Source organism: Aspergillus udagawae (genome assembly GCF_001078395.1).
Source record: "Aspergillus udagawae IFM 46973 DNA, scaffold_4, whole genome shotgun sequence".
In the NCBI taxonomy this organism is placed as follows: Eukaryota; Fungi; Ascomycota; class Eurotiomycetes; order Eurotiales; family Aspergillaceae; genus Aspergillus; species Aspergillus udagawae.
The window spans coordinates 1,820,171-1,847,320 of NW_025091267.1; the positions used below are offsets into that span (position 1 = coordinate 1,820,171).

Here is a 27,150-nt window from a genome sequence, read left to right on the forward strand (position 1 = left end):
CTTGTCTTTATATTATGTTTTGGCTTTCCCTTATCATTGGAGATTAATGACCTTGTTAGAGAGACAATTCCTCATGCTCAGAGCCCTTTTATGACCTTGATTACATTATCCTTGTCCCGCTCTGTTTACGAATGATGCTGCACTGAATCGACGACAAAATGCTACCTTCTCAGTTGAATGCCTCACCAAAGCGTGCCAACCCTTTTGGTCGGTCAACTCCATCTGCTTTGCCATCTACTCCACAGACCAGAAGCCTGCGGCCAAAGTCGGCCATTGTAACGTCACCTTCGAAGTTCGAAGAGGGGAAGAGTCATTTCCGAAACTCGGCGTCTATTTCGCAATTGTCACCGTCCAGTCTCAAACGAACCGTGACCCGGCAGAGATCGAATTCTCTAAGAAACGATGCGACATCGGGGACATTTGCGCCCGAGTTCATCAAGTCAGAAGAACTACGACGAGGGGTGGACGAGATCCGAGGTCTGGAAGGAGACAATGACTTCTCAGGGAACAAATACGTCTGGTTACGTCACCCCGAGAGAGCATTTGTTCGTGGTCTGGTTCTAGAAGAAAGAGGAGATGGGAAATTGTTGGTCCAGAGTGAAGATGGAGAGGTATGACAACTCGAAGTCCATCGAGTTCATAAAGAAATTCACGCTCATCGCCATGGCAGCAACGAGAGGTCGAAGCAGACCAAGTCGATAAGGTCAATCCGGCGAAGTTTGACAAGGCCGATGATATGGCAGAACTCACCCATTTAAATGAGGCATCTGTGGTGCATAACCTGCACTCCCGGTACCAGGCAGATCTGATATATGTGAGTTGTCCCGAATGGTCCCTAAGAAACGAGGCCCTGTGGTCTGATTTAGCCATCGGTAGACTTACTCCGGCTTGTTTTTGGTCACAATCAATCCGTACTGTCCATTGCCGATTTACACAAACGAGTACGTGAAAATGTACAAAGGTCGGAGCAGAGAAGAAACTCGACCTCACATTTTCGCTATGGCTGATGAAGCCTTTCGGAATCTCGTCGAAGAGGGTGAGAACCAAAGCATTCTAGTGACGTATGTTTCTCCTCGAGAAGCTCGTGAGAACTAAAATATCTGACATTGGAGCATAGCGGTGAATCCGGAGCTGGTAAAACCGAGAATACCAAGAAGGTCATTCAGTACCTTGCAGCAGTGGCGACAGCCGATACTCCCTATGCTCGTTCAGGATCTAAGCAGCTGTCTACACTCTCACAGCAGATCTTGAGGGCAAACCCAATACTGGAGGCATTTGGAAATGCCCAAACTGTCCGAAATAATAACTCGTCTCGATTTGGAAAATTTATACGCATTGAATTCACCCGCTCTGGTCAAATTTCCGGTGCCTCGATTGACTGGTATCTTCTCGAGAAATCTCGAGTGGTCAAACCTAACAGTCATGAGAGAAATTATCACATATTTTACCAGCTGTTGCAAGGCGCCGACCCGAAGATGCGGGAAAGCTTGCTCTTAGCAGACTTGCACATCGAGAATTTTGCGTACACCAGAGACGGTAATGATAGCATCGCCGGTGTGTCTGACGTGGATGAGTGGAATGCGCTGATCGAGGCATTCCACGTTATGAAGTTCTCCGAAGAGGACCAGATGTGTATTCTTCGGACGGTTGCAGCGGTGCTCCATCTGGGGAATATCACTATTGTCAAAGAAAGCCTGCGTGCAGACCAAGCTGCCTTGGGCCCCGACCCATTGAATAGCGTCGAGAGGGCTTGCCAGTTGCTAGGGATAGCGGCAGAGCCCTTTGTGAAAGCGCTGCTCCATCCGAGGGTAAAGGCAGGCCGGGAGTGGGTGGAAAAGGTCCAAACTCCAGAGCAGGTTCGACTGGCGCTGGACGCTCTCGCCAAAGGTATTTATGAGCGAGGCTTTGGGGATCTTGTCAACCGCATCAATAGTCGGTTAGATCGCAGTACCATGGCTGGCGATGATAGCTTCTTCATCGGCGTCCTGGATATTGCTGGTTTCGAAATTTTCAAGAACAACAGCTTCGAGCAACTGTGTATCAACTACACTAATGAGAAGCTGCAGCAGTTCTTCAATCATCACATGTTTGTCCTTGAGCAGGAAGAGTATGCACGGGAGCAAATCGAATGGCAGTTCATCGACTTTGGCAAAGACTTGCAACCGACTATTGATCTGATCGAGCTGACGAACCCTATTGGTATCTTCTCATGCTTGGACGAGGACAGCGTTATGCCGAAAGCCACAGATCGCTCATTCACAGACAAACTGCATTCACTCTGGGACCGAAAGTCCCCCAAATATCGCGCCTCCCGCTTGAGCCAAGGGTTTGTTCTGACTCATTACGCTGCTGAGGTAGAATACGACACCGAGGGATGGCTTGAGAAAAATAAGCACCCTCTGAATGACAACGTGACACGTCTCCTTGCACGATCGAAAGACAAACATGTCGCCAGCCTCTTTTCTGACTGCGGCGACCCGGATGAGGATAATGACCTTCCCAAAAGCAGAGTCAAGAAAGGTCTTTTCCGCACCGTTGCACAGCGGCATAAAGAGCAGCTGTCAAGTCTCATGAACCAACTCCATCAGACCCATCCTCATTTCGTTCGTTGTATTATACCCAATCACAAGAAGCGTCCCAAGATGCTAAATGCTCCCCTTGTCCTAGACCAGCTACGCTGCAATGGTGTCCTTGAAGGTATCAGAATTGCTCGTACAGGATTCCCGAATCGCCTCTCATTTATGGAATTCAGACAGCGATATGAAGTTCTCTGTCCCAACATGCCCAAAGGGTATATGGATGGACAGAGTGTCGCCCACAATATGCTCCAAAGACTTGGTCTAGATCCGGCCTGGTACCGTGTAGGTCGGACAAAGGTCTTCTTTCGAGCGGGTGTCTTGGCCGAGCTCGAAGAACAACGGGATCAGCTCATTCGGACTATCATGACTCAGTTCCAATCTGCAGCCAGAGGGTTCATCCAGCGGCGGATTTCAAACAAACGCCTATACCGGGCGGAGGCTACGAGAATCATCCAGCATAACTTCCAAATATATTTAGATATGAAGCGGAATCCCTGGTGGCGGTTATTCTCGAGGATGAAGCCTCTCTTGGGAGAGACACGTACTGCTAATGAAGTCAAGAAACGGGATGAAAAGATTAAAGAGCTGGAAGCCAAGATGAAGCAGGACATTGCTGAACGCCAGAAGCTTGATGAAGAAAGACGGCGTACGGAGATTGAGATTCAGAAAATCCAACACATACTTGAAAGCGAACGAGCCCTGGCTCTTGACAAAGAGGAGATCTTCAAAAGACTGCAGCTTCGTGAGATCGAGTTAACCGAAAAACTGGCTGGAGCCATTGCGGACCAAGAGAGTCTCGAGGACCAATTAGATACTCTGATAGCCGCAAAGAAAAAGGCTGATGAGCAGCTTAGCCATCGCATTACGCAGCTCGAACAGGCCGGCGAGATCATTGAACGGCTGGAAGCCGAGAAACGAGATCTACAGGCCCGCCTCGATGCCCTTGACCGTCAACTGGAGGAGGCCCAGAGCTCTGTCGCCGAGCAGGAAGCCCGTGTTAAGGAGCTAGACCAGGAAATAAAAATGCTCCAAAGCCACCTGAGTCTCAAAGACCGCAAAATTCAAGACCTGGAAGCGAAATTGCTCAAAACGGACCAGGATCTTGACATCAAGCTTGCAAATACATCCAAAGATCTGGAGCAGTCGAAAAAGCAGATCAAGGAGCTGGTCGAGGAGAATCGTTCTATCCGGCAACAGATTTCTGATCTCTCCTCCACATCTACTGGATATGAGGAAATGCTCAGACGAAAAGAAAGTGAAATTGCTGTTCTGCGAAATGACGCCAAGAAGCATCAAGAAGAGAAGGAACACTTAGAGACGGAAAAAGGAGCCCTGTCAACACGCCATGATAATATGCAGAAGCGACTTCGAGAGCTGCAGGCAGAGTCGGACGCAATGAAATCTGAAAAAAGTCAGCTTGAACGTGAGGTCGCCGACGTCAAGAAGCTTCTCGAAGAGAAGATTTCTGAGGATGCAGAGGCTGGCGAGAGTAGGAAACTGCTTGAGCAGCAAATTCACGACCTAAAGAATCAACTATTTCAGGCACAGGCCGATCTTAGCCGTGAGCGACAGTCGAGAGACGATGTCCAAATGCTTGCTGAGCACAATCTTGCGGAGCTCAGGGATAAGTACGCCTCCTTGAATGAATCAAAGATCATCATAGAGAAAGAGATGTACATTCAGCAGGACTCGCTTCGCCGTGCGACTGAAGCGCGAGTAGCTGCGGAGCAGTCTCGCAAGGAGCTCCAGGCCGAGCTTATTAGACTTCGCGATAGATTCACCAAAGTGGAGAGTGCCCGCTTGAACGCGGAGGCTGAGATCGAGCGAAATGTGAAGAAGCAGGCCAACGAGCGTCTGGATAGCGTCCGAAAAGATCTAGAGGAAAAGGCGCGTCAGCTGGAGGATGTTGAGGAAGAGCGATCTCGTCTCTCAGTGAGAGTGCAAGAACTTACCAATGCAATTGCAGAGTCTGAAAACTTCCGCATTCGCCATGACCAGCACAAAGAGCGCCTCGAACGAGAGCTGGTTACGCTTAAAGGCAGGCTCACAGCCTCCGAAAACGACAATCGCGCTCTTTTGACCAAGATCCAACAGAAAAATCTGGACATTGCCAGGTCCAACTCAAAGGCCAGCGAGAGCCAGCGTCTCCGCATAACGAACCTGCAGAGGGAAAAGGCCAAATTGGAAGAAGATAACAGAAAACTGACTAGACAACTCGGAGACCTGCAACTTTCCATTACGTCTTTAGAGAAGCAGAAAGAAAAGTTGTCATTGAGTCTGGAGGATCTGAACCATGAGGTCAACAGGGAACATAAGGCCAGTCGCAATGCTGAGAAGGCCGCCTCAACTGCCGGTATACAACTTGCCGAAGCAAACAGGAACCTGGAAACAGAGAGACAGTTGCGAACTCAGGCTCAGGCAAACACACGAAAGCTTCAGGGATCTCTCGACACTGCCCACAAGGAAATCGAGACCTTACACCGCCAGCTGATGCTTCTACACAAGTTCGTGGAGCCTCTGTCAGACAAGCCGCCGGAATCATGGGAGTCCATTCAGCCAGACCTGGCTGAGAAAGTAAATCTAGCCCAACTGCTAGATACCGTTCAGAGCAAACTTCAAGTGACGGAGGAGAAGTATAATCGAGCAGAGAGCCAACTTGCAGAAATGCGGCGTCGACACGAGGACGAGATGAAGGAGCTGGACGCCCGTTACTCTTCATCCAAGCGTGCATTGCTTGAAGAGATTGACCAGAATCAGGTAGCCGGTAATCGTACCCCGACACATCTGAGAAAGAATTCAGAAAATGGTCTCGTCAAGAAATTCGCTACCCCAACGACACCTAACCGGAGATTGAATCTCAACGAAGCTACAATGGATTCTGGTCGGTCAGATCGCACAGTGGACACTATCGGCTACCAGAAACGCATGGATCTCGCTACTGAAATCGAAGAGCTTCAGAACAAACTCCAGGTGAGCGAGATGCAGAACCGTCATCTCCAGAATCAACTCGAACAACTCAAACCTGTCCGAGACCTATGGCAGGATGAGAGCCCGTCTCTCAGACGTATGCAGCTTTTGGAGCGCGAAAATGGCCGCCTTCATGACCAACTGGACGATTCCACCAAAAAAGTTTCCGCCCTAGAGAGAAGCATCCGATCTGGAGAGCTATCGCTGCGTGACGTTCAGGCAAAATCGCACGAGGAGCTCTATGATCTGATCAATTCTCAGGAACAGTCTCGAAGATCCTTGCTCAAAGTCCATAATGAGGCCATGGCCGATTTCACCGAGGCCAAAGCGCAATTTGAGAAGCTCAAACGAGCAAAAGCTACTCTTGAGGTGGAACTGCGAGACGCACTCTCCGAAGCGCAAGAGTTGCAGGTTGCCAGGGAGCAGGATGCCGTCAGCAGGAATCAGCTTCTCGAGGAGTTCTCCGACTTGCAGATACGGCTGGATGCGGAAACGTCCAAGTCCGCTGATCTCGCTTCCAGCTTGAGTTTGTACAAGAGTCGGGCGGATGACTATTTCAACAAGCTCGAACAAGCAGAAATCGCCGTCCTAAAAGCCAGTCGCGCGGAGCAGTTTGCCAAGTCACAAGCCCAAGAGGCAGAGGAGACGTGTGCGCAAATTATGGCTGAGCGCAAACAGATGGATGCTCTTGTGGAAGACCTGCAAAGACAGACCCAGATGCTAGAGGCTAGGATGGAGGATCAAGCAGCCGAGCTGCAAGGAGCCCTTCAAGCGAAACAGCGCTTGCAAAATGAACTTGAAGATTACAGGAATCAGCGTGCGATCGACATCGAAGACAAAGAAACTTCAATGGAGCAGACGAGGCTGAAGTACCAAAGGGAATTCTCTACGCTCAACAATGAGCTCGAGATGGAACGAGAGAAGGTGCTCAATGTTCGTAGCGAGAACGCTCGTCTTCGGGAGGAACTGGAGGACCTCCGTAGCAAGTGGGATAATGAAGTCCTGAACAGCTCCACTTGGGCTAAAGAAAAAGCTCGGATGGAGATCACATTACAGGATGTCACTACGTCTCGTGATGAGGCTGTCAACGCCCATAATGAAGCCCAAGGCAGAGTTGTGTCCCTCCTTTCACAAGTCCGAAGTCTGCGAACCTCGTTTGACGACATTACGGCAGAGCGTGACACGTTATTCAAGGAGAAGAAGATGCTTGAAGCCCGGCTGGCTGAGGCTGCCGAGAGACTGGAGGAACTCGCCAAGGGCGAAAGTCCGTCTATGCGCAACGCCGCCAGTATGGACCGCGAGCTCCTAGAGCTGAAGTCAAAACTCGCTCAACAAGAAGATGTCTCAGCTGCCGCTGTTGGCAAGATGAGGCGAGCCGAAGCTCTAGTGACTGAAATGCAGAAGGAAGTCACTGCTGAAAGGGAGGCAAATGCTCAGCTCTTCAAGGATAAGGCTGCGCTAGAGAAACAACTCAAGGAGTCGCAGTTGCGATGTGTCGATTTAGAGACCAAGAGCTACTCGACAGGCAGTCAGGATGTTCGATTCCTCCACAAGAGGATCAAAGAGGTAGGTTTTAAGCACACGGAAATGCTTCGTCCACGATACTGACGAGTCAAATCAAACAGTTGGAGACACATCTCGAAGAGCAAGAGAACAAGCACAGCTCGGAACAACGGTCACTGCGCAATGTCGACCGTACAGTCAAGGATCTTCAGTCACAGTTGGAGCGGCGCGACAAGTTGAACGCGCAACTGGAGGAAGACGTCAACAAGGGGCGTGAAAAGATCGAGCGTCTGCTTCGCAACATTGAGGAGCTTCAGCAAAGTGACTCGGAGGCGCAGCTCCAGATCCGCCGAGTTGAAAGGGAGCTACGTGAAGCACGTGACAAGGCATTAAGATTAGAGCGTGATCTGGATGGGTTGAAAACCCTGCGCGCCGAACGAGGGAGTACGATTGGGAGGCCGCATGTGACCTTCAGCGATGTTGGAAGCAGAAGGGGTAGCAGTGTCTACGGGGCGAGTGACTTGCCGCAGAGAATGCCGAGCAACACGAAAGGTTTCCTCTGAGGATTATGATACAGCAGGTTGATCCTGCTACAGTTTCCTGAGAGACCCATGCAATGACACTTATGAATGAGTCCGGTGTTGATCGGACCTGGAGATGACCTATTAATAGATTTCTCTTTTTGATTTGTATATGTTTTTCTTGCCTCATGCGTCTCATGATTTACATGCTGGGTTTGCTGATTGTGCTGATCATTACCTCTTGGTTAAGGGCGGCTGTCTGCATTTAGTCCGTTCCATCACTTTGGAACCATCGATCTTGATATAATAGTAACTTTATGGAGAGTCGTGTCTTTCTTAGTGGCGTTTGTTGGAAACAAACTTGAATAATACCACGATAGGATTGTCTTAGAAGATGCTCTTTCTGAATGGTTGTCTGCTCAACTCCGTAAACAGCCGCGCGCTTCTAACTAACGCTCGCTTAGCTGAGCGGAATCTCCACTCCCCACTCAAGCTTCTCAAGTCTAATCGGAGTACTTTTGTTGGGCTCCCATTCCCCCCATCTTCCTTTTGACATTGCATCTCAATTGAACTCGTCTCGTCCAGTGCATCATCATGGTGAGTCCCTCACAAATTCTCTGGGCGCGAATAAGCGACGGACCATCCTGTCTCCAAACTGCACAGTCAACATGCTAACCGCACGTCTTTCCTAACAGGCACGTAACAGTGAGAAAGCACAGTCGATGCTCTTCCGCTTCCGGGCGCAACAAGCCGCGGATCTCGGAATCATCGACATTGGACGGACGCGTCGGCCCAAAGCCATCACCTCCGTGGACTCTATCCCCAGCTGCGAGAAATGGCGAGGCCAAGTCCTCAAAGAAATCTCGCGCAAGGTGTCCCGCATCCAAGAGTCCAGTCTATCCGACTACCAGATCCGTGACCTGAACGATGAAATCAACAAGCTGATGCGCGAGAAATGGGCGTGGGAAATGCAGATTCGGAACCTGGGTGGGCCGAACTATATGCGTGGTTCGGGACGTGTGTATGATGACGAGGGGCGGGAGATCCCCGGTGGTGGGAAGGGGTATCGGTACTTTGGGCGCGCGAGGGAGTTACCTGGTGTCAAAGAGATGTTTGAGGCTGCAGCGCGACGGGGGAGAAGGCCGCCCGAGGAAGAGGAGGAGGAAGGAAAAGGGCGGGGTGGGGATATTGCTACGAAGAAGGTTGATGCGAATTACTTCGGGTATGGGCTGGATGAAGAGGATGGATCGTTGCTTGCGTATGAGAGGCAGAAGGAGAAGGAGGCTGTTGAGCATCTACGAGGGAAGAAGGACGGTGATGTGGAGGATGGGTGGGAGCCGCTTCCCGGCGACGCTGGCGATGGGGTTGAATGGAGGTTGCCAACGTTGGAAGAAGTGCAAGAGGAGCTTGTGGACCGGAGGCGACGACGCCTGCTGGACAAAATTTCTTAGGCCGATTGTGGTTTTTTGGGTTGCTGTGCTCGACATTTCTGGTTTTCCTCCTCCCAACAGGCGTTAAGTCATCCTTCCTATTTGTTGTCTGTCCTCGTTTTCATTCTATATCATGTTCTTATTTATGCTGGGTTCATAACATTATGCATTTTGAGGGGCGCACAAAAGATGCTCACTAATGATACCAACAGAGAGGTATATGTCCTACTGTACAATTGATTATATCATTCGTTGCTTTAAGAACCAGAGGCAGGCTGCTTTCTCGCCATTCGCTCGGCCTTCAAGGCCTGGGATATACTGATACCCACGTCGTTCTCAACTCCTTCTTCGATGCGGCGCTGCTCTGCCTGTAAATCGTCAAGTATGAAACGTCCTAGCTCTCCAGATCGCCACTTTTGAATGAAATGAAGTGCGGCAAGATCAATGTTAGGTATACCTCCTTTGGCAAGGAGACCAGTTTGCCGAGCAAAGCTGTCCAGGAGAGGCGAGATCTCGTTTGTAGGTTGAGACCAGCGCTGGTACTGCCCCGGGTTATGCAGATTAATATGATATAAAAGATAGTCCGCCAATGTGACTGGTGAAATTACTGAATCTTTCACGCAACCACAGAGAGCTAATTTCAGCATTTTCTCCGCATCAGGCACATAGGGCATGAAAACCCCCGGAGTGTCCAAAACGTAAACATGTGCTCCATTGTCCCGCTCAATGATTTTGACGGGTGTCCCAATCTTCCGTGTAATACCAGGCTGGCCTCCCGTCTGCACAGCCTTGGCCTTTCTGACGCCTTGGTTGCGCAGATTGTTGATCAGGGTGGACTTGCCGACGTTCGGCATCCCAACAACCATCACGCGACAGCCGATGAGCTTATCAGGCCCTTCAGCATCATTTCGCAAATGTGTCAGAATCGAACTGACATCCGCGCGGGAGGAGGAGCTGACGAAAAACACGGCACTACTCGAATCAAACTTCTTGATAGTCCTTTCGGCCTACATACAGAAGCACCCGTCAGTTATCATGTCAATCATGAGCTAAACTTTGTTCCTGGACTTACCAATTGCTGTGCAGATGATCGAGGCTCCGCACCCAGGTCCCGCTTGGTGTAAACTACTAACCGCCTTGTCTTTCCCAAAGCCTCTTCAAACATTGGGTTAATAGATGTTACGGGTACTCTGTAGTCACGGCACTCGATAACGTAGTCAATAGAAGATAGCAAATTCTGCATCTTCTTCAATCCGGCTCTGTGATGGCCAAGATAATATGATCTTGGAATGGAGGCATAGCTGGGAAATGCCTGCCGCGGAATGAATTTGGCTGCCATCGCAAAGAGACCACTCAACTGGAGATCTGCAAAGGTGGTCTGTAAAGATGATGGTGTAATAATGTCTCGAACATTATCGAGATGAGAGGTGACCGAAGTGTGAGAAGAAGGAACGCATTGTAGTCCCCGTTGACATGCTGGGATGTTCCGCATTTCTTTGCGCTTTTTGGGTTTGACAGAAGTAGTCAAAAGCGGTGAAAGAGGCGGTGGCATGTTATCTCGAAGAAGATAAGAGAGATAAGAAGAGGGATAGTTGCCTTATTCGGACCGACGCTCTCTCTTCCACTAACACCAAAGATATCAAGGACATCAGGATCAATTCAAAATTTTCATGGATTCACAATCCGTCAACGTCCTGGTTGTTGGCTGTGAGACAATCCGCTATGGAATGTTCGGAGACGCCCGCGACGCAGAGCAAAAGCGGCGACAGGTAGGCTGCAAGAATCTCGCAGACGAATATTTATTCTATACTACCTTCGCATTATGGTATTGGAGGATAGCAACACGAACGGCTCTGAGATGCCAATTGAGCGGACGATGACTAGGCTGAGTTCGAGTCTCCGATCTCCGACGATAAAAGTGCTACGGCGCAGAATACAAAATACTACAATTCTTTGAGTTTAGTGTCTTGATGATCTATGTGGAAGTAGAGGAAGAATCAGTATAGAACAGAGCTTCTATACAGGGTATCATTCAGCAGATTCTCGTGACATCCATCCGTAACTCCTGAGTACACCAATCACGTCATGCCAACATCAGAAAATGGAAGTCACGATTTGATGTTAGTCAAAGTCAATCTAAACTCAACTCTACGCTCTCCAGCCCTGTACGAATTCATGCAGCCGATCGATGACCACACCGAATATGGCATTCACGCTGTCACCGATGAGTTGCTCGAAATGGCGGATGGCCTCCTCTTCTGTCATCTCGAGGTGGAACCTTTCCTTGACTTTAAATACAGCCTTGTCCGGTTCCACACGGATGTCAGGGATGTTGGCGTCGACCATCAGACTGAACAAATTGAGGATCAGGTTTGCCGACTTGCGCAGCGTTGTGTACGCGGTGAAGCAGTGCTGCTTGAACTGGAGGTATTGAGGGGAGGTGGTACCACCCATACCTTCCACCATTTCCTTGCAGAGTTTCATCATAGGAGCGAAGGGTTTGGGATCTCGACCCAGAATAAATCCAAAATCTGCGTGGAAAAAGTGACCGTCTGGTGCAAGTAGAAGATTCTCCAAGTGTCTGTCTCCAACGCCGAGAAGGTAGGTGATGACACAATATCCTGCACAGGACTTAACATACGTGTCCATGGTTTCCTTGCGGACACCAAGAGGCTCGTTCTCGTCAGGATTGTTTGCCTGGAGATAAGCAAGAACGGATTTGTACTTTGCAGAGACGGCGGAGAGCGAGGTTGATGGTATGAATTGGACAGCGCCAGCTGTGGCATTCGTCGCGAGGATACGGTAAGGGGTGAGCTTAAGGTCCAGATTCTCCTTTTGAAGTAGACGATCCATCAAGATGATGATCTGAATGACAAGTTGATCTTGCCGGAGGTCATCACCGACTTTGAACAGAATGGGATACTTGCGTCCCTCAGACGTCTTGAAGGTAATGTGCAATGGTGACAGTGAGGACTTGAACACATTAGATTCTTCGGGAAAGCAACCTGTCACCAACACTTCTGGATCTAATGGAAGAGGTAGTGGTGGATCGATATGGACGAGTTCGTTCTTGGGATCTTTCAAGTACTTTTTCAACTTTTCGATCTTCAGAGGTCGAGTCTCCCGAGCGAAGCGGATATCCTTGGCAATCTTCGTGAGTACAGCGACAAGCTCACCCTGCCGCAATAGCGTCTTCCTGTGTTCTGGGGAGACCTGTTCGAGCTCGGCCATGAAGTAGTATTCTACTCGAGCAAAAAGTCTGCGTTGAGTGGACAGGGTGCCGGGGCTAGTATCATCACATTCAACCATGAGATACCAATGCAAATAGTTTCCAAGTTTGAAATTGTTGGCAGCGCGGGTGATGAGGAAATTTGCCAAGGACGAGTCATGGGCGGCGCCTTCAGTGTCGCCCCGAGAACTTTCCTCATATTTCAGCGCTTGTACCAGCTGCAGAAGGTACAAGAGCAGCTCCTCGTCGTCTGCCTTTCGAAGCCTGTCTACAGCATAGGAACGAACAGCAGTATTATCGAAAGTCGGTCCAAGAAGCTCCAGTGCATCATCAACGTCAATCTCCGTCCACTTAGGAAGGATCTCTACCGCTTGCTGGGCTTCACCGGCGTCGCGCCAGTTCACGGATTTGACGAATTTGGTGAGCGCCCTTTTCTCACGGGTAAGGTAATACCGGAAACGCCAGACCAGATCTTTTTCTTCTGCTGTAAGGTCCTGAGTTGGCTCATATGATACAATGACGTTAAGCTCGTCGCGAATCTTAGGGTTGGGTTTCAGGTCACGGTCCATGATGCCAGTCCGATGGCTTCGAATCAACCTTCTATGTTTGTCCTCACAGGGGTTTCCCGTCAGACCGACTTCCGGGTCGTAAATTCGAATTACACCGTCACCATTCGCACCTTCAATTCCTGGTCCAAAGCGGACTTCAGGAATGGGTTTCAGGGCCGCATTAGGGTTGGCGGGCGCATTTTGAGAATACGATGAGATCGGAGGGGGCGGGTACTGGTGGTCAGTCCAGACAATCGGATGATCGAAGCGCGGGAACTCGATATACAGGACGAAATTCTCATCATCTATCTCCTCCTCATCAGAATTTACACCGTCAGCGCCTGGTGTCTCTGGCGCTTTGTTCTTGGCCGCTTTGAGACGGATCGCCCTCTTCCTCGCAGCTTCTTCAGCATTCAGCTTCAACTTCTCCAGTTGGCGGAAGACCATCTGATCCATCCAGTCGATTCGGGGTATTTCCCCCATCTCATGTTTCTTGATCAACACCTCCACTCTTTCCAGCTCCGTTTCCTCGACTGAAGGGCCAAGAACGTCGGAGGCACTGGTCTTGCGTCGCTTCGGAGGTGGAGTCGATGGGGTGGTCGTCGACGAGAAGCCATCTGCTGCTTTATGCCGATATACTTTGCACTTTTGCCGTCCTGTTTTCAGCTTACCATCTTCATCGAACAGTGGTACTGTTGTTCCGCCGAACGGTATGTAGTGACCGTCAGCCCCTTTGCCGCCAAATGGTGAGAGATCCCAAATAGTGATAGCAAGTTGACAGCTCAGAGGAGCATCCTTGATGGATATGGGCATCTGTAGCCATTCATTCCAGGCTCGAACGGACTTGAAAGTCTTGTACGAACTCTGCATGGGTACACCCAGTTGCTTGGAATCTGACCATAGTTGAACTGTCACAAACAGGTCGGACGTTGGGTTCTGGATGGAGCCGATGTGTCGCAGGTCCGGTCGCTTGTATAGGACTGAAAGTGGGATCTGCTTCTGCTTTCCTTCCAGGGAGCCACTTTGAACCGGTTAGCTTCCTATTTTCCAGGTTCGGCGCACGTCGGGCGTTAATCCAGACGTACATCTTGACATGGATTGGAAAGTCCACCTGCGTGGACACGGCAAACGTGAATGCCTCCATTAGTCCAGAGACCTATAAGTCCCTCATCACCAGTATTACTTCTTTCCTAGCCGTTCCGTGTGACAAGGAGGTCGGGGAGTCTCCAAGTAAGGTACATAGGTTAGATAAGGTCGACGACTTCGCTGTGGGGTCAACTGGGGAAGTTCGTAAGAGCACTTCTGATTGGTTGCTTGTTGCATGATGATGGGGGATCAGCTTCCATAATCACGTGACTGCTATCAGCCAAAGAGGTAATAGTGGAGGGTTCTTATTCGCTTTGGAACGGGCACGCGTCGCGCGGGCAGATATCATAATGATGCTCCGTATTCTGCCATCGTTTCCACTCGATTAGGGTATGAAACCGCATCGGTGTTGACTCAAGGTGATAATACCGAGCTTATATTGTCGCCAAATATTTTTCTTCAGGTTAATTGAAATTTTGTCTCATCACTGTGGTCTTCAGCCCTTCAGCTTCGTCGCGCTCACCGCTCTAGACCCTATCAAATCGCCACCACGTTTCTACTCCTTTGTGCTCCGTTTGTCATTAAATCCTAGCCCAAGACTATGGCAGGGATTGCGCGTGCTCGTGAGGCTGAAAGTCGATCTTCGTCGCCTGAATCCTCCTCAGATAAAGAGAACCGCCAGAACTCCTCAATAGCCCGTAAGAGGGCCACGACCCAGACCATGGTATCTTCAGGCGCCAACGCGAAACGCCAGCGACTGGGACAGCGAGCGTCCAACATCCAGGGAAGTCAATCCCAGCTGTCTCAGTCTCAACGATGGGACAAAGATAAGAAGTACTACGATCCAGATCAGGATGAGAATGAGAGAAGGCGCATTCGCAGGGAACTGCGAGAGTTGCATCGAGAATTAAATGGTAATTCTGCTCTTCTAGCACTTATATAATTACAAGCATGAAGGAAACCGCATATTCTAACACTGGTGCAGACTGCAGGAACGAGTACATGCAAGCAGGGAATATCGGTATTCGAGAGACCATCGAAAAGGCCAATGAGATCTTCCAAAACGTCAAGCAAACGTCGGATGCGACCATCGACTCTCGTCTCCTGGTGACTGCCGCAGATTTGGGGTATAAGAAAACAGCGCAGTTTACCTTGGGAGATGCGTCCGCGGGTATTGATGTCGACGAGTTTGTGTCCAAGTGTATATCGTTTATGCGCCGCGGCCCAAGTGATCCAGACGCCGCATCATCTAGCACGCAGCGTCGACGGCCTCGTCCTTCCGGCCGCAGTCGAGCAGATCCGGAAGAGAGCGATGACGAGACTGGAGACGCAATGAACTGGGATTGGCTGGGGCGGGCTGCCTGCTTCCGCCATAACTCCCGGCCTTCAGTTTCTAGTTTTCTTTTGGGGCCGTTGTCCGTACAGAAGCGCACCCGTCTAGTGACGCAACGTCGAGCGAGAGAGCGCATTGACCCATCGCAGGCGGTTCGACCACAGGAGCTCCAGGAGAAGGACCTCGACAGGCAGGAGACGTCGAACCTCACGACCATGTGCGCCAAGATAAACAAATTGCTCGCGCAAACGGTAACCCACGGCCAAGACACTGTGGATAGAATACTCTCTCAGATGGAGGAGGAGCCTACAGAGGAGCTTGTCCAGGAAGTCATGGCCAAGTATCATGTCGCTGACGACGGAGGAGTCCCTCTTTTTCACTTTTGCATAAACCCGAGGTCATTTGGGCAAAGCGTGGAGAACTTGTTCTATGTCAGCTTCCTGGTACGAGATGGGACTGTCGGGATATCAACCGACAGTCGGCAGTTACCCACTCTACGTAAGTCCCCTGCCGGTCTACCTCTGAGCGGCTTGTGGAGCTGATCTGTTCAACCCCTAGATCCCTCGAAACCGTACGCCCCGAGTGAGGCCCAGAAAAAGGGAGTCCAGAAACACCAGGCTATCTTCAGTCTCGATTTTGAAACATGGCGCCAGCTCATTGAGGTATATGATATCAAGGAGTCTATAATCGAGCATCGCCCCGAAGAGCAGTCACAGTCGACGGGCGGTGGTTGGTACAGTTGAAAGGCAACTTGTCCTTGTTCGCCTCAGATGTGTGATTATTGTATAGAAGCGATACCCATGTTGTTTTGGATGTTATACTCATCTCGAGGCTGCAATGAATAGAACTACACGTTCGACATTTGTGATATAGACCCGACGACAACCTGACTGGATCTCGTGGCATCCCTCCATGTGTGGGGGCAACGACATCTGTAGCCTTAAGTGTTACCGAGTCTCATGGCATTAACACCAACCAAATAAAAACAAAGATCGTATGTCAGTTGCTGACACTCCTGAAAAGTCATGATTTATTTTAGCTTAATCCTATACGTTGGAGCTAAACTATGATCAATTCTCCGACGGAAGATGCACCGACGTCATTGCCGCCCCCACCAGAAACTGACAGCTCCAACAGCTCATGTCACGCAACATTGGCTAGATTTCTCGTAGTTTACCAGATTCAACTGATGAATTTTGTTTCGAAGCTGAGCTACTACCTTGATCCTGATTATCCAAGGCACCCCTTGATTACAGGCGATAGGAAGCGCAATTGAGCTCTGGCCCGAATTGACATCTTCAGCTGTTCAAACAAAAGAAAAAGCGCCTATCATGCCTCAGCTGTTCCCATCCAACCCAGAAGATGTGATGGTGATACGAAATGTCACCTCCGACATCATCACTCTAAGTCTGCCGTTCGCACGATTTGGCCGTCTCAAGTTTGGAGCACGGGGAACACTGAGTGAGTCCTGTCAAAGAGAGTATCATCGATTCCACACATCTGACCGAGCTTAAACAGTCAAATTGCCCTCAGGCTCCCTCGCCGTCTTCTCCCCGGTCAACCTCACCCCCCAAGTCCGCGAGATGATCTCTCAGATGGGCCGGGTGAAATACATCGCGGCACTAGATCTCGAGCACCATATCCACCTCACCCCGTGGAAAGAAGCATATCCCGAGGCCGAGATCATCGCCCCGGAAGGCCTCTGGGAGAAACGGCAGTCGAACCCAAAGTACCAAAACACACCGTTCTCGCACGTCTTCCGGAAAGAGGACCAGCATCAAGGACCCCGCAAGATTTCGGAGGAGTTCGACGCGGAGTTTGAGTCCGAGTACGTGTACGGACATTCGTCGCGGGAGCTAGTCTTCCTACATAAGCGGTCGCGCACACTCATCGAGGCGGATCTCATGTTTAATCTCCCCGCTCGGGAGCAGTACTCGCGGGCGAAGGAGGGCGCGACATCGGGGATCTTTGCGAAGATTATCAACACTGTGATGTCGGCGGAGCCGCCGGCCACGTGGCAGAAGCGGTTTGCGTGGTATATTCTGTCGAGTGCGGATCGGAAGGCGTTTACGGAGTCAATGAGGAGGATCGATAAGTGGGATTTTAATCGGTTAATTCCGTGCCATGGGGATATTATTGAGAGCGGTGCCAAAGGGAGTTTTCGTACGGTTATGGAATGGTTCTTGGAGAATGATAGAAGAGGGTCTACTTGACAAAATTGGTTTTGGCGTTCTGGTTTGCTGGTAATTCTTGATCGCGTATTAGTAGGCTTCTAACATCTATAATTTACGGCGATTTCTTGAAAGCCGAGTGAGACTGGTCAATAAACTGTTACAGTGACGCTGCCAAGTGTTTGCTAAATTATCTCAATCCATGCCAAGGACTAGAGGAAGAGCTACGTCGACGGCGTTAGGGCTGAAGGGGGAGTGAAGGCCAGGCGATGGTCAGACGATTCCAGGCTGCTGCATTTGGTTTCTGGGATGACGTCAGGCAGCAAGGAGTCTTGGATTTCGTCATCCAAACAATAACAATCCTTCAGCCTAAGATGGTTTAGATTATCTTTCTATCCACACCACTGAAGTAATGAGGTATATGAGGTACTCTGTGTTTTACATGCATTTCTATGACGGTCGTCTAAGAGCTCGAAATGAATGGAACAATAACCCTCACCCAAAAATGAAGCTGAGAATAAGTCTGGTATACTTTGAGAAGTATTTTCCCGAAATGGCCTAGTAGTGGAGCTGGTGGAGAAGAGCTTCAGCCTTAGTTGTGGCACTGCCGCAACTATCAATTCTAGACAATGGTACAACCATACTTACAGCGCAGTGCAGTCAATTCTTGCAGTAATCCTTGTCGAGATATCTCGGTAAAGACTCTAGTTCGAGGACAACGCATGATGCCTTGGGGCGGTAATGTCAATCATCACTCAAATGAGCGGTCAACCCGTCCCGGTTACCACTGTAGTCAACGTTAGAGTTGGTCAAGGTTCAATGATTGTCTGTGCCCAGAAAAATTGGGCAGACCGGAGGGTTTCCCCAGGCAGCCAATCGTTTTGAGACCAAGATGTCGGTGCCCATGCGATGATGGCAGAGATGGCAGAGACGACACCGAAGCACATGGAAGAAGCGGACAAAAAAGACTAGTACTTGCGATGATCATCACCAGGTGTGACGACTGCGCCGGCGAAGCTTTTAAACTGCATTCGCCTCCCTTTTTCTTTATTTCCTTTCCCCTTCCTCTTCTATTAACGCTCTGTGAGATTCGTTTTCAGTCAGCCTATTCTCAAACTATCGTCTATAATACCAAGGCCTCGAAAGTCATTCGTTGTGAAAAAAAAGGACCACATCTTTTCAACAACCATCTAATCCAATAATCTCCCATATCGCAATGCCTGTCGTCTCACGTCTAATCTCAATTGTCCTGCGTGTCGCAGAAATCGCCTTTGCTGCGGTATGCATCCCAGACCGATCAAATGAATGGAGCGCAACTGACTATGGTAACTCAAGGTCGTCGCAGGCGTCATCGGCTACTATCTGCATCAGTTCTCGCATATTGATGCATGGCCACAAGCACGGTGGATCTACACTGAAGTCGTCGCCGGCTTATCCATACTACTCGGTCTCATATGGCTGATACCTTTCTCTTCTGGCTTCTTCTCCTGGCCATGTATGTCTGATCTCCCTGCCCTGTTACGCGCGATGATACCTTGTCGCTAACAGGAAAAATCTACAGTTGATGTGGTCATTTCTTTCGCTTGGTTTGCCGCTTTCGGCATTCTTGTCGATGCCGTCCACAAGTTGAACTGCGGCAGTATCTGGCGCTGGCATTTTGACACCTACAGCACCAACTCCTGTGGTCGTTGGAAGGCTGCTGAAGCATTCAGCTTCCTCTCCGCCATCGTGTGGCTCGCCTCCGCTCTTGTGGTTCGTATTCCTAAGTCTGTAACCCAAGGATCCTGATTCTGACAACACCTGCTAGGGCATGTGGTTCACCTTCCGCGTGAGGGGCGCCAACGCTGATGGCTACTAGTAAGTTGACTGTCTCGACAAATCTACAACATGACAATCTAACATGTTCTATAGTGGCCGTCGTCGTTTTGGCCGCTCCGCTGTCTAGTCATTATTCTGTCTTTAATCACGACGATACTGTTGGTCCTTGCCTAGAGCATTGACCTGCAGTGGACGGTTGAATCTATCAAACTTTCGACAACTTTTCGCAAGCGTTCCTTGCTGTGCCAACTTACGACGACTGCAACCCTTAAGACCCCTGAACATAATTACTGTACCCCTTATCATGGCTCACTTAGGAAATAGCCTGGTGGGCGATGTGGGAAACGATTTGACGATTTTTCACTCCCGTTACGTTGGTTATCTGCTGATTTGATACCCTCTCGTGTGCTAACGATTAATGTGGCATGTTGACAAACTATTTTTGCTCATTAGAGGTCATATCCTCCGTGTGATAAATGCGCTTAATATAACTTTGCTGTTCATTTTGATTTCTCTGTGAACGAAGGATGTATAGAATCAAGACGGCACTATGTCTGGCCGTTATTCCGTTGTATGGATAAATATATCTGACTAAGGTGGGTCCATCCTCACTAACTTTTGGATCTTATTTGATCCCCCTCCACGACACCCATTCTTATCATGGACAGGAATTACAGAATCGAAGATGCTGCCAGACCAGGAGTCCTCATCAATCTCAAGCTCTGGAAATTCATCTTCTTACGAGAAAGTCCCGCGTGGAATCCAGGACTATCCACTAGAAGTCCTCCACGATGAAGAAAGTTCCGAGGTCAGCCACTTTATGCCGGTAGCTCGCGGGAGCACCGATTCGGCACGAGCCGGTCAGGAACAATACACGAGGGAACCGCTCTTGCCAGTCCATGAGCATCAACAACAACATCGCAGATCTTCAAGACGATTTTCGTGTTCCGTATCTGCTGTCTGGTCGTGGGTATTGGGGCCTTCGCCCCCTCATATATACCAGATCAAGCCTTTGCTGCCCCGCTGGCAGACGGCGCCAGGGCGTTTGGTGCAGAGGTTCTTTCCAAGTACTATCCGCAAGGTCTTGCTTCTTCTGTCTTGCCTGGTTTTTTGGGGAGTTGTTTTCATAGCGTCGCTACATTCTGCAATTCCCGGCTCAGATGTAACGGGCTATGAGGAACCCGTCAAGCTATCCTGTCAGAGTCGACTATGGTAAGCTAAGACCATTCCTTCCATCCTCAAAACGACGCACGCTGAAGATATAGGGCCAATGCCACCGACTGTGGTCTAAACGGTGACGCATGTCGTCCGTTTGATGACGGCGCATTTGCGTTCCGCTGCCCTGCGAGTTGCTCAGCCGCAATGGTTCTCGAACCATACTTCATTGGCCAGCAGGAGATCAATTACCGGACTCTCGTCATCGGGGGTGAGCTCGGAGGTGGGCATAGCAGCGGCTACGGTGTGTATCGCGGTGACTCTGCCATCTGTCCTGCTGCGCTGCATGCAGGACTCATTAGTGATGCCAAAGGCGGCTGCGGGGTTCTCCGTCGGACGGGTGAACAGTCCAATTTCCTATCTGTAGAGAAGAACGGTATCTCAAGCATTGCATTTCCTTCCAATTTTCCCTTGTCCTTCACTTTTGATGGGAAGGGGTCCGCAGAAGATGGTGGACTTGACTGCCAGGACATCCGTTGGCCGCTGTTCGCCTTCTCCGTGGTAGTTTCAGCATTGCTCTCACTGTTCATCACTTCTCCAGCGGCATTCTACGCTTCGATGTTCTTCATCGTCTATTTTCAAGTCGCCCTTTCGTCCGATCCCCCCTATTCTCCAAACTACTACGAGCTCGTCTCCATCGCTCTAGGCAGATTCCTCCCCTGCGCTTTCGTCGGCTTCGCCTTATACTATTTCTGCGTCAGGCACACTCTAAAAGATCTAGACGCCCACTGGGACAAGACAATTCTCTGGCTGGGGCCTTGCTGGGTCGGCGCCCTCAACACCGACACCTTCGACAAGATCCCCATATCTCGCCTCACGCCTCACGATATCCAACAGCAGCCCGGCGCCATACCAGCCCTGATCATCATCGTCGCTCTCCTATGCGGCATCTCCATTACGCAGGCCATCGCCTTCCGCAACGAAGGCCGTCTCCCCAAAATGCTCGCTGTCTACGGCGTCCTGGCCGCCGCCGTCCTCGCGCTCCTTGTGGTGCCGCACATGAACCTCCGCATCCACCACTACATCCTCAGTTTGCTCCTCCTTCCCGGGACGACATTACAGACCCGGCCGAGTCTGTTGTATTCCGGGCTCCTGGTGGGATTGTTCATCAACGGAATAGCCCGCTGGGGGTTCGATAGTATTCTCCAGACGCCTGCCGCGTTGCTTGACGGTGCGCAGTTGGGAAGTGCGCTTCCGCAGATCGGCGCCCCTCTGGTTGTTTCTGCGCAGGAGATCGTCTTCACTTTCCTGAAGAATCTAACTGACGAGGTGGATGGGATTAGTGTGCTTGTCAACGACGTGGAGAGATTCTATGCTTTCCGCTCAGGGGATGGATCAGTAGAATCGTTCAACTGGACGAGACGTAGGGCGGAGGATCCGGAATATTTCCGCTTCGGGTATATCAAAGTGAATGCGCTGGGTGGAGTGTGGTACGAAGATTTTACGAAGCCGGTTGTTTGGGACGTTGATGGGAGTTGGAATCGCTCGGCTCCCTCTTAGTCTTTTCTCCATTGTCATCAGATCCCAATTTGTTCCTACTTGTTAAACTCCGAGGACAATGTAAGATAAGTACCAAGCGAAAAATGTATCCGTATTATATCCAATGATCCCTTGACGGGATTAAATGTAGACGCCCGAACACCAGACAATGCATGAGAATCCGAAACTACTCCTTCCGATGATCGCGACATCTCACTTGAATGACGCTCTGCTTCCCGCCGTCTTCGACAACCATAGCCGTCAACTTCCCACCCTTGACGCACCCAGAGTCCAGACCCTTGGTATACGTCTTGAGCGACAAGGAACTTTTCGAATCATGGCCGTAAATCACAGTCATAACCTGCGACTTTGGGTCCGGCACGGAACCCTTCAGACTAGAGTACAGCAGAGACTGATGTTTATTGAACAGCTACCATTGTAAGTTTAGCAATCTGCCGGGGAAATTAACGGAGCGTAGCGCATACCTTGGTCCACTTCGTCCCGTGCCGCGTCGAGCTAGGCACATGCGTATCCAAATCGATGGTCAGCATGTTCATCACGCTCGAGGGATCCTGCTTGTCAAGGTCCACGCCCGGCACCAAGCCCCCATGCACGACGACCACCTGTCCCAATTCCGGGATCTGGCCCACGTTCAGGATGACGGGGCAAGCGTCAAGCCACTGCACTTGTTCGTTGGACAACTGCCGCGCGACAGCGCGCTCCTTCTCTTTCAGCCCGAAGAAAAGTTCTGGGCTGATGTCGCCGTCCGAGTCCGGCGAGAGGGTGTTCGATGCCTCCATGTCGTGGCGGAGCAGCAGCACCCGGTCTTCGTGGTTCCCCCGGACACAGGAGGCGGCGTACTGGCGGGCCAGGTCGACGACCCCGGGGCTGTCGGGGCCCTTGTTGATCATGTCGCCGGTGAAGATGAGGTGGTCGCGGTCGTGGTCAAACGAGACTTCGTCAAGAAGGAATTCCACTGCCCACATCAATCAGTACGACGAGACACAAGGGAGAAAGGGGAAAAGGGGAACGCACGCTCATCCTTGCAGCCATGCACATCTCCGATGAAAATCAACCTCCGCGAGCTAGGCTGTCCGTCCTTCTGCGCCTTTACGGCAGGCAGCAACGAAGTATCCAGATCCCTCAATTGCGTAATATTGTCGAATCTCGGCAGTGCATTCATACCAAACCAACCCCCCACATCGTCCTTAGTCGACGGGTCCAACGAGTGCAGCAGCGCCTCTTGTTCCTCCAGCCGCGGCGAGAGCACAAACAGCCACCCCCCCAGACAAGACACCAGGAGCACCAGGTATATAATCGCGTATCGGCGAAAGCGCGGCGCCGTCACCATAGACATGAACATCTGCACCCATTGCGGGGAGTCAGACCCGTCGGGGGAAGCGGAGAGGGAGGTGTATTTGGCGCTCGGTTGCCATTCGTTGCGCACGTAGTCGATGAGCGGGCGAGTGTACCTATTTATTCGGTAGGAGTAGCCTGGCCGCGGTGGTGGGGATCCATCGTCTAAGTAGTCGTCGGAGTTCTCTAGGCTCTCCCTGTCTGCGTGAGCCGCCATGGGCGGAAAGTCGCCAGGCATCGGCGATTTGGCGATGAAATCCGCAATGGTTCAGTTGCACGCAAGGTCGGAGACTTCGCAGGTATGTCCTAAGACGATACTCGTGAGCTGAACAAATAAACCATTGACCTGCATGGAACTACTGTAGCGGTCAATGGCGAGATGGAAGGAAGCAGGTTTCCCTTGTGACGACTTCGTTCATCGGCTGTCTTATTCTTAGCACGCGCCTAAGGCGTAGCTTCGGAGTGGAGCCTGAGGCTGAATCAGGGGATCGGGTTAGTGGATGGCTTGATCAACTATTCCTTTCTGGGGCTAGTGCCACATCGCCTGATCTCTGGTTATGTAATCCATCTTTATCTTGATGTGGTCGTAACAATAGCCAAGTATTATGGCAGATCAGACACATAAAGTCGTAAGTAACAGACCGTCAGAGTCGTGAGTACAATTTCTATACAGCTGCTTATACTACATTAACGGAATCTCTCATGAACTTCCACTTCTTCCCTATGTTTCTTGACCTTCTCCAAGACCTTCTCGTCATATACCTCTGTCACATCCTTTCCACCTCGGAGGACCTCCCGCTCATGGCGAGTTCCCTCCTCCTTGGTCATGCAAACGAGGTTCTTCAAATCAATTGGAATGAACTTCTGTCCTTCCTTTTCCCACTCTGGATCAGGCAAGAAGCCCCGAGCCGGTCGTTGCCAGGGTACCAATATCAAACGGTTAGTTAGGTTGCTAATAGCACTCCTGCCCCTCCAGATCTCCTCCACAAGGTATCCAACATCATCTTTGCTGATAGGAATACGAAGCCCAATGAGATCCTGCCCAACTTCAGCCCGAGCCAATCTTTCATGTAATCCTTGTAGGGATGCAATGATGCTATCATAGAGCTTTTCCCGGCCTTTTCCGCCGACATTGTAATCATTAGGATAGCCTGAGATATCGCAGATGACGTGATTGGCAACGGTATATCCGAAAACAGCAGGCATGGTTCCCAAGACGGGAAGAATGCGAACCCGAAATTCGGGCAGCACGCCGAGCTCACCAACCTGTCCTTTGGCGAATTCTTCCTCGGCAAGCGGTAAAAGACTAGCCTTTCCAGGACCAGGTTTTTCCGTTGAAAATACGACGGGAATGCCCGAGTTAACCCCCAGGAGCTTGAGACGTCGTCGAGTGCTGCGCGACAGAGGGTCATCGGTACTCAGTGAGATGTCGCCAACCATAATGCGCGTGGGGTCGGATTTGCATCCTGCTCCCATTGACGATATCACGGGAATAGAGTTGTAATGGCAATAGTGCAGCAGTTCAACTTTTGATGTGATATTGTCGATGCAGTCAAGCACGTAGTCCGGCTTTCGTCCCTTGTCGATATCATCCCATGACCACGGAGCAAGTAGATCTGCAGCAGCGGATCCACCAAAGAGTTCGTTCCTACAGTCAAACTTGACCCAGGGGACAATCTGTTCCAATCTCTTTTTAATGCAATGCACCTTGGGAGTGCCCACATCGGCGAGGGTAGCGAGAGCATGTCTATTCAAAGAGGACAATGTTACTTGGTCGAAGTCAATCAGGCGAATCTTCGCGACGCCCGAGCGGGCAAGCGAGGCGACAGCATGAGAACCCACACCACCACACCCAACCACAATGATGAATGATGAACGGAGTTTCGCTAGGCCTTCGTCGGTAAGAAATACACGGTTACGGGCGAGTTGTTCGAGTATGAGATCTGGCCAAAGGCCGTGCAGTCAGCATTGTGATTACCAGGGAAGGGCCGCTAGAGGCTGAACAAACCGTCATCATAGTCACCCTCTTGCGCTCTTCGCGCAAGAGCCGCGCTGCGTTCGTCCTCTTTATTCAAGTGTGTTGATGACGCCGCTGTACCGTACTCTGTGAGCTTCAAGTAGAGCAGTAATCAGCGTAAGCCCTCAGTGAATTGACTTGGCACAGATAGATTACCTTTTCTGCATGATACTTTTCGTCAATTGGAGGGATTGAAGCTTTCAGATGCTGCACAGCTTCTTTCCTTCTCAGAGCTTGGTAGCCGAAGATTGCGCCGGCAACGGCCGCTCCAGATACCACAGCAGTGACTGCAAGCTGAGCCTGCTGCTGGCCAATCTGGCGCTGGAGCCACGAGGACATTTGACGCAAGTATCAGAGCCGGCTTGATCGTTTAGTTTTTCGGAATTGACGTAGAAGTGTGACAATTGCGATAATTCGCTCCAAGGGACACAATGCTTCACACGACTGACCGACCGACCGAGTGACCTGGAATGTATACGACAAAGCCCTCCCGGAGGAACTCAACATGCAATCATGTCCTATGCAATTGACGTAGTCGGCTCATTCGGTGGACTTTCTCGAAGCTTACTTAAAGTGGGACCATGATGTAGGGTCACGTGCACTCGACCAGGCGCGTCCAACAGGTTCGAGACTCTTCCGACAGTTGTCAACACAAGATGTCCATCTCCTCCAACCACATGGGTAAGTTGTGCACTGTTAGCCAATTAACAGTGATTGCTGTCTAACAGTATCCGGCGCAGATTTGAGAAGACAGCTTTCCTATCTCGATGACGATAAAACCATCACAAGAGCGCTCATGACACAACTGAACCAAAATGTGTTCCAGACCACGGACTTCATCCTTCGCGGCGCCTGCGCTGGGAATGGAAGAAGACGTGGTCTTTAGATGTGGGTGACTGAGTTGAACAGAGATCCAAGAGAGCAGCGAAAGTTTGGCTTCTTCTCATCCTTATAATATTGATTCCGAGAGCAAAAGCTTTGCCAGCGCGATCATCCTGCCCGCCTGTTCTTTCTGGTGACGATGCCTTCCTCTTATGTTGTGGATTGGGCATTGGATATAACTTCAAGATACTTGAGAACGCAGGGATCTATGCTGCCAGGGCTCCCGTAACTCGCACAGGTTCTACATACATTTCTCTTTCCCTCTCTTACTTTTTCCTTTTAGTCTCTCAACCCCTGTCTTCCCACTCTCTCTCTCTTTGTTTTTTGACTCTAGATTACCGAGACCCTCAACGCCAGAGCCGATGACGACAATCCTTGCATAACTCCGAGGTGTCATTGCCCATCTGTTTCGCGGATAACGAAACGATGCCGAGCGGAGCTACCGATGAGGGGCCGAAAATTACTGAGGTAGTTTTCAATCCGATATGGCCGGCAGCGGGATTCTCTTCGTTTCGCATACTCACTTTTCTAGTTATACCTGCCCAGAGATCTCATTCGATATCTCGATTCGTACTATCAGCCAAAACTACTGCCATTTCTGGCCCTGCTAACTGTCAACACGAGAAGCAGATGATGACGTGCTGTGAAACCGCAGCCCTGTGTCCATTAACTTGGTTTCGGACCGTCCTCAAGATGCTGATGGACAGATTGATACCGCAACACCATTGCCATTGAATCCGTAATTTGCTGGGAGACAATGACTCTAGAAGTCTACTAGACTAATATCTACAGCTTATCAAGTTCTCTGTTACCCATTTATACCGTTGTACGCACTCTTTTGTTTTTCTTGTTTCTTTCTTTTTCCAAATCAGCCCGATGACGAGGATGAACCAAAAGCCAAAGTTGTATGGTATCCGGCCCATCACGTGTACACACACGCAGCTATTCATGCCTGGAAACCAATGAGAACCTGAGAGCTAATCTGAGGGCTGTGATATTGTTTATTAGTGGCCGTC

At 50.4% G+C, this 27,150-nt stretch overlaps 10 protein-coding genes across 10 annotated transcripts; 6 read left to right on the forward strand and 4 right to left on the reverse strand.

Annotated features, from left to right (window-relative positions):
- Positions 1-158: 158 nt before the first annotated feature.
- Aud_006024 (type II myosin) lies at positions 159-7,612 on the forward strand (the record flags this gene model as incomplete). Its single annotated transcript, XM_043290933.1, has 5 exons — positions 159-611; positions 671-814; positions 877-1,061; positions 1,118-7,112; positions 7,172-7,612. 5 exons carry the CDS (start codon positions 159-161, stop codon positions 7,610-7,612), a joined length of 7,218 nt encoding a protein of 2,405 aa, XP_043146868.1.
- Positions 7,613-8,164: 552 nt separating this feature from the next.
- Positions 8,165-9,021, forward strand: Aud_006025 (pre-mRNA-splicing factor ISY1; the record flags this gene model as incomplete). The annotated part of the gene is made up of 2 exons (XM_043290934.1): positions 8,165-8,167; positions 8,266-9,021. The coding sequence occupies 2 exons, from the start codon at positions 8,165-8,167 to the stop codon at positions 9,019-9,021; spliced, it is 759 nt and encodes a 252-aa protein (XP_043146869.1).
- A 236-nt stretch (positions 9,022-9,257) lies between these two features.
- Aud_006026 (putative GTPase MTG1) lies at positions 9,258-10,552 on the reverse strand (the record flags this gene model as incomplete). Its single annotated transcript, XM_043290935.1, has 2 exons — positions 9,258-10,007; positions 10,073-10,552. The coding sequence occupies 2 exons, from the start codon at positions 10,550-10,552 to the stop codon at positions 9,258-9,260; spliced, it is 1,230 nt and encodes a 409-aa protein (XP_043146870.1).
- Positions 10,553-11,148: 596 nt separating this feature from the next.
- Aud_006027 (phosphatidylinositol 3-kinase VPS34) lies at positions 11,149-13,921 on the reverse strand (the record flags this gene model as incomplete). The annotated part of the gene is made up of 2 exons (XM_043290936.1): positions 11,149-13,798; positions 13,863-13,921. The coding sequence occupies 2 exons, from the start codon at positions 13,919-13,921 to the stop codon at positions 11,149-11,151; spliced, it is 2,709 nt and encodes a 902-aa protein (XP_043146871.1).
- Positions 13,922-14,464: 543 nt separating this feature from the next.
- On the forward strand, positions 14,465-15,939 carry Aud_006028 (non-structural maintenance of chromosomes element 4 family protein; the record flags this gene model as incomplete). Its single annotated transcript, XM_043290937.1, has 3 exons — positions 14,465-14,777; positions 14,849-15,694; positions 15,755-15,939. The coding sequence occupies 3 exons, from the start codon at positions 14,465-14,467 to the stop codon at positions 15,937-15,939; spliced, it is 1,344 nt and encodes a 447-aa protein (XP_043146872.1).
- Positions 15,940-16,527: 588 nt separating this feature from the next.
- Positions 16,528-17,409, forward strand: Aud_006029 (uncharacterized protein; the record flags this gene model as incomplete). The annotated part of the gene is made up of 2 exons (XM_043290938.1): positions 16,528-16,657; positions 16,715-17,409. The coding sequence occupies 2 exons, from the start codon at positions 16,528-16,530 to the stop codon at positions 17,407-17,409; spliced, it is 825 nt and encodes a 274-aa protein (XP_043146873.1).
- A 1,174-nt stretch (positions 17,410-18,583) lies between these two features.
- Aud_006030 (MARVEL domain-containing protein) lies at positions 18,584-19,312 on the forward strand (the record flags this gene model as incomplete). Its single annotated transcript, XM_043290939.1, has 5 exons — positions 18,584-18,646; positions 18,703-18,862; positions 18,929-19,119; positions 19,175-19,224; positions 19,279-19,312. 5 exons carry the CDS (start codon positions 18,584-18,586, stop codon positions 19,310-19,312), a joined length of 498 nt encoding a protein of 165 aa, XP_043146874.1.
- Positions 19,313-19,870: 558 nt separating this feature from the next.
- On the forward strand, positions 19,871-21,900 carry Aud_006031 (LCCL domain-containing protein; the record flags this gene model as incomplete). Its single annotated transcript, XM_043290940.1, has 2 exons — positions 19,871-20,397; positions 20,451-21,900. The coding sequence occupies 2 exons, from the start codon at positions 19,871-19,873 to the stop codon at positions 21,898-21,900; spliced, it is 1,977 nt and encodes a 658-aa protein (XP_043146875.1).
- Positions 21,901-22,066: 166 nt separating this feature from the next.
- On the reverse strand, positions 22,067-23,473 carry Aud_006032 (putative serine/threonine-protein phosphatase; the record flags this gene model as incomplete). The annotated part of the gene is made up of 3 exons (XM_043290941.1): positions 22,067-22,309; positions 22,365-22,855; positions 22,915-23,473. The coding sequence occupies 3 exons, from the start codon at positions 23,471-23,473 to the stop codon at positions 22,067-22,069; spliced, it is 1,293 nt and encodes a 430-aa protein (XP_043146876.1).
- A 449-nt stretch (positions 23,474-23,922) lies between these two features.
- Positions 23,923-25,591, reverse strand: Aud_006033 (tRNA threonylcarbamoyladenosine dehydratase; the record flags this gene model as incomplete). The annotated part of the gene is made up of 3 exons (XM_043290942.1): positions 23,923-25,178; positions 25,244-25,346; positions 25,409-25,591. The coding sequence occupies 3 exons, from the start codon at positions 25,589-25,591 to the stop codon at positions 23,923-23,925; spliced, it is 1,542 nt and encodes a 513-aa protein (XP_043146877.1).
- Positions 25,592-27,150: the final 1,559 nt, after the last annotated feature.